This window comes from Juglans regia, chromosome 13 (assembly GCF_001411555.2).
Source record: "Juglans regia cultivar Chandler chromosome 13, Walnut 2.0, whole genome shotgun sequence".
Taxonomy (NCBI): Eukaryota; Viridiplantae; Streptophyta; class Magnoliopsida; order Fagales; family Juglandaceae; genus Juglans; species Juglans regia.
In genome coordinates this window covers 13055414-13061823 of record NC_049913.1, presented here as the reverse complement: position 1 = coordinate 13061823, position 6410 = coordinate 13055414, and the positions used below count along the sequence as shown (strand labels likewise).

Genomic DNA, 6410 nt, shown 5'->3' with positions numbered 1-6410 from the left:
TAATCATGACTTCCGTAGGTACATTTTTTATATTTCCTATTCTGTATTTGTCCATTAAGATTTTTCTTTCTAGCATGTTTTCCAGATTTTACATGAACTCCTCGAGCGTTCGTTCTGCAAATATAGGAGGAGATGCTGCAGAGAGCTGATCATCTTACTAAATAAATAATTCTAGTTCTATCATCAGAGAAAGAAAGTAATTTAACCTGATTGACCCCCAGAGAAAGAAAAACCCCCTTCTATCATCAACAACTTTCAAATTTTTTATGTTGGAACTGCTTTACTCGCTCGAAGATTACGCTTTAGAATCTCAAATATCCGAACCGCATTAAATCTTTTATTTTGTTTATTCTTTTATATATTTTGTATAATTTTTCTTTCATTTACTCTCTCTTTTTTATCTTGTTGGTTTGCTCCAATATATTAGATGATTTTTTATCATTTAAAAATGATAAATGTATCACGTTATCACATCTTATCATCTTATTATATAATATATTATATAACATTACTATATATATATATAATCTTTAGCAAACTATCGGATCAGTACTAGTAAATTATTAATACTCCTAATAATTATCACGCGTCATCAAGTAATATTATGGTAAAAGCAGGGATAAAAGCGAAAACAGAGCATATTACAATCGTATATAGCACTATACTAGCAAGGATAATTAATCTAGTATTTCATGCAAATGATCAAGCTCCTATAACTAGTCATCATAAATGGTTTTTATTATTTTATTATTAACATCAAGATAAATGGCCTAACTTGAGCTTCCAATACGTAATCTACATGATCTAAATTACAATTGCATGCGTCATCATGATCTAGTGAACGATATTTTCACTGAACCTTCACCCAGACAGCGTGGCTCGGGATTCCAGCGTGGACGACGAAGAACATATAGTACCCAGGTGGGGCCACCGTGGCTGTGGGGGGCCCATTGACCGAAATCTTATAAGTAAATATGGACAGCTGCTCCAGTACAGTCACCTCCAAGACCACCATTCTCTGGTTCATGGCGACCGAGTGAGTGGTAAACGACGGCGCTATGAGCGCCACCGAGATCCCCCGTTCCGGCTGGTACATGTTCAACACGAATGTGGCCCAAAAAGTCTGCCCGTACGATATGCTCATGTCCTGGGACTCCACCGTTAGGATCGAAGGGCGCTGTAGAGAGAACCGTGGATACATGTAATACGGGCGATATGCCTCCAGACTCAACTCTGTTGGGAAAGGACGCGCCGTGAAGTTGTACTTCTGGTGAGGGTTACTCCCACCCACTAATATACTGCCCTCCGGTAATAGAATTGCCGTCGAGTGGTACATCCTGGGAATCATCGACGGGTTGAGCACCACGAATCTACGTTCCGGGCGGGGATCGTTGGGCCTGTAAAGAACCGGGTGGTAAACCGGGTTCGTGGCATCTTCCCAGCCTGCCGTTCCGTTCATTGCGCCGTTTATCAGGATCACGTCGCCAGTAGGTAACAGTATCATGTCCGACATGATCCGAGGCATTGGCATCTCCTCCATCACCCACTGGGGCTTCGGGTCCGTCACTCTCAGCCTTCCGCAGGTATTGGACGCCGATACGAATACATGAAACGTATCTGACATGTTGAACGCACCCTCCGGTGCTCCTCCGCATACCATCACCTCCGCTTCGGGAAAGTCTGTTCCATTCAGCCTCAAAGGAAGCAACACCGACGACCCCGTACTTGGATAGTTTCTCTTGAACTTGCCAGGTATAACCGGGAACTCTTTCACCACCCGGTTACGTTTATAATCGAACAAGATAGACCTCTTGTTAGCGAAAACGAAAAGATTCCCATCCGGCATGAGATGCAAAAACGGATAAAGATTGTTCTCGTCGGCATAACGGTCCATCGTCTCCCTCAAGAAGTTCATGTAATAACTCGACGACGAGTTGCCTTTTACCGAGCTCTTTGGGAAGAACTCGTAAGTGTAAACTTGCCGGCCTCCCATGATTATGACGCGGCCGTCGGGTAGTATTTGGTTGGTCGCGTACCACCGGCGGTTTTCAAGGCCCCACCGAAGCTCTTTCCACTCGCAGGTCTCGTCATCGCAGGGGGTAAACTTGCGGACCACGCGATCCCCGTCATGGTACCCGCCGGTTTGGATTAAAGTGCCGTCAGGGAAAACGGCGCCGGAGGAGCACCACGTATCTGTCTTGACGAGGAGGGGACGGACAGTGCCGGAAACTAAGTCGTACAATAGAGAGTGCGCGGTGCAGTCTGCGGGCTTTTTGGGTTTAAGAACGCATGACTCGCCTATGGGAAGAGAGAGGTTGGAGGGGCCCGTGTCCATGCGGTCAAAGATGATGACCTTGTCGTTCTTCAAGAGCTGCATGTGCATGGCCGAAACACCAATGCTGGAGTGGAGTAGGATCCACTTTCCACCCATCCATGCAGGAGACGGCTTCAGAATCTCAACGTCCGACGAAGAACGAACTGAATACAGAGACAAACCAATAAGCAAAGAGAATATTGGAAACAAGATCAATAAAGAAGGGTTCTTGGAGGCCATGGTGGGTGTTTCTTGAGTTCTTGTTGCCTGGTACGTATTAGCCAGGTAATTATAATTTGCTGTGAAAGACTGATCTTATAAATAAAGGATTTACGCATGCAGATTGTCTGAGACTAAAAATAAAGGGTTCGGAAGCATTCAGTGGGAGGAAGCAGCTACGATCCTAGCTAGCTAGCTACGTGATATTCTTATTTTTATTTTTATGAAAAATCATATTTACAAGATAATTACTGATCTTAAGTCGGTAAGTATTTACTTATGGAAGGAAAATTTTGGGTTAATTATACGTTGCGTGCTCGGGTTTACAATGTCTCGTGGGCATGCAATTTTGCCTTATATGATCATCAGTACTACGTGTACATGACAACATGTTGCTATCTAATTTTCACCGCAACGATTTTCTCCACTTTTTTCATGCACTTAGAGCACTTCCAAAATTTTAAAATATATATTTAAAATTTATTTTTTTATTTTATATATTGACTGTTACAATATATCATACATCAACTTATCTATTTTTTCTTTATATTATTTAAATATTTTTTTTATTTATTTTAAATATTTTCTCAATCTTCTCATATCTTTTAATATTTACAATATTTCATCATCTTCAATTCAATTTCATCACCCGAAAACTGATATGTAACAAAAATCATCAGTGGTATTGGACTCTGAAAATAGTTTTAATAAAAAGAACACTCGTCTTCTTTTTTGTCTCCACCCAAGTAAGTGAAATTCTTCAAGAGTTTCTCAGCAACGGAACAAAGCCTAAGTAAACGGTAAGACTAGCAAAGCAAATATATACGAATTTATTCTAATCACAGAACCCAGAAAAAAAAAAAAAAAAAAGAGAGAGAGAGAAAGAAAACTATTACGTTTAGATGTTGAATTGAGTTGAGATGATAAAATATTATTAAAATATTATTTTTTAATAATATTATTATTTTAAAATTTGAAAAAATTAAATTATTTATTATATTTTGTATTAAAATTTAAAAAAATTATAATAATAAATTAAGATGAGATTATTTACTAGAAGCAGGAACATCCAAAAAGAGCAAACCCAGATGAACTTTGCGTACGCAGGCACAACGACAGCACAAGGAAAAGCTCGCGCCAAACAAGAAAACAGGGGCTAAATGAAATTTCTCTAAAGTTCAGCAGTGGGGAGGAAAGAGAAACGAATTAAAAATATTTTACATATGTGAATAGTATCCTCTAGATGTAACAGGATGAGTATTGTAGTAAAATAAAAATTGAAGATGAAATACAACATTTATTGTAGGTCCTTTTTAAACAAATTTATTTATATTTTTAAAAAAATATATTTTACAAGAGTTATTGAGAGTGCTCTAAGAAAAATAAATATTTATAACGAGTTATTTAAGATGAAATAATTATTTACGACGAGAATAAATTTATTTTGACAGAAAATAACTGACAGTAAATAAATAATTTTCTTGTAACGATAATTTAAGATTAATTTAGATATCTTTATACACATACACGCTAGCTGTTTCTTCTCTTATGATCAATATATTGAAGATATATATGTTTGCTATAAACTATTTTGTTAAAAAAAAAAAGAAAAGGATATATGCTAAGTTTATGACACCCTCTCCCAAAAAATTTTAGTTAACCCGTTGAACTTCCACACTTCTTAAACTTCCGTAGGAATTACGATGTTTCCTTTTTTCTTAGAAAATAATGCGATTTTTTATTTAAAACTTTATTCTCCATCATACTAACTAATATAATATATTTTAAATGAATTTATGTGTCTTCAATTAAATAAAAGAAAATATACTTAAAGTAAAAGCCCAAGTCATTCAAGTTTGAAAAGATAGTGCTGGTTGGTTAAAGGCTCAAGTCATAGAGTAAAATCCCAAGCCCAAGGTTTCATAAAGCCCGTATGTCTGAAAAAAAAAAAAAACAAAAAAAGCAAGTGACTTTTACACCACCGTTTCATTTAGGTTTGTCCCATTGTATGAAACGAAAAGTCCCAAACCGTTTCACTGTTTGCTTCATCTTCTATCCTTGCTGCTGCTTTTTTATAATTCCGTTAGAGCATTCACAATTCATTTTTCATAATTTTTTTTATAATTTAGCTAAAAAGTATATTTTTTAAAATTCTTTCTTAAATTTTACTCATATTTCAAAAATTTCTTACATCTCATTTCTTATAATTTCTCTATTCTATTAAAATAATATTTCTCTATTATTTTTTTATTACTTTTTTCTCTAACTTCCATTTACAAACTTAACTCTTCAATATTTTTTCTTATATTTTGAACTATTATTCTAGTGAATATTTTAAACAAAAATTAAAATTTTTTTTTTGGGATATGATAATATTTTTAAAATTAATTTTTTTTATATTTTTGTAATTAATTAAATTATTTTTTAAATTATTATTTAAACCTATAACAAATATGAATATGAGAAAAAGTGTAAATGAGAATAAAATATTGATAAAAAATAATTTAGAAGATGAATAGTGATTCTCTATATTTAAAGAATTACTGTTTATTTTCTAAATATTTTCTCTAAAATGAAAATTGGGATGTAGAGAACATTTTGATTAAAATCTTAAAGTAAATATCAAATTATAGAGAAAGTGATGCTTTGGGGCATGAGATGTGGATGCTTTTAGCCAGCACCGCCTACGTGTTATGATCGTAGTAATAAAGAAAGATAGAAAATTTACTGAAAATTCGAGGAGCCAGAACTCCTCCAACATTAATTCAAATTTTGTTAGGAATTTGGACTTCCTAAATTCACCCCTTAGGATCCACCTTTGGTGAAATATGAAGAAAAACAGAGAAATAATAACAACACAAGAATTTACGCGGAAACTCTCAAAATAGGAGAAAAAACCACCAGACCCAGAGAAGAAAATACACTATGTGAAAAATTATTACAATCACACAATTTTTCTCCTCACTGCAAATGACACCCACAAAGCTTCCCCACTAGCAAAACTTTAACTCTCACCTATTTTCTTTTTACAAGAAAAGACTAATAGAGGAATTTTACTAGAGTCACAAGTTACTAAATAAGCTTATGATTTGGTGTACTTAACTAAGAGGCTAGGCCCTCTTATTTATAGGCCTTAAGGCCTGCTCCTTACTTTTCACCCACCGATGTGGGACTCCAAAGGAGCAAACCCAACAATCTCCACCTTGCGACTTTGGCTGATCCCACAGCCACGCTCCACCGCAATGAAGATCTTTATAGCTTCTGCTATCATGCTCCACCATAAAAGCATACCCACTCAGAATAAACCAATTTCAAGCATTTCAATTTCGGCACATGTCGAAAATAACCTTACTGAAAAATTATGGTGCAACTTCCACGTTTGGCTTTTCTGGAAGTTCATCTGCCATCGACATAAATTTCCACCACACACCCTACATTAATGCCAAACCAATGCTTGTGTGCAAATTTGTGGACCAGCTAACATTAACACATCCTCTATCATGACAACTTTGGGAATTAATGGCATGCCATGAGGATGTACATGTCCCTTTAACAGACATCGTCTTCCATGGAGAGGGACACAACGTTAGTTTCATTATCAGTATCTCCATTTACTGACTTGGAGCCACTTGCCGAACCTGTTCCTGCTCTTGGACAATTTTTCTTGACGTGCCCAGATTGTCCACACCCCCAGCAGACTACTTTCATCTTCATGGAGTTCTTCTTCTTCCCATTACCAGCTACTACCAATGCTAAGTTTACAGGTGGACCATTTCTTCCACCACCTAGTCTTCTCTCTTCAGAAAAGAGTTTACTGGTAATATCTGAAAAAATTATTTTCTCCTTCCCATGTATCAAAATAGGCTTCATATGCTCA

At 36.1% G+C, this 6410-nt stretch overlaps 1 protein-coding gene across 1 annotated transcript; it reads right to left on the bottom strand.

Moving 5' to 3' along the window:
- Positions 1-850: 850 nt before the first annotated feature.
- LOC108998778 (aldehyde oxidase GLOX) lies at positions 851-2554 on the bottom strand. Its single transcript, XM_018975480.2, has one exon. It carries the CDS (start codon positions 2552-2554, stop codon positions 851-853), a length of 1704 nt encoding a protein of 567 aa, XP_018831025.2.
- Positions 2555-6410: the final 3856 nt, after the last annotated feature.

Excerpts from the sequence above, each read along its gene's own strand:
- LOC108998778 (XM_018975480.2), bottom strand. The coding sequence starts at position 2,554 with ATGGCCTCCAAGAACCCTTCTTTATTGATCTTGTTTCCAATATTCTCT.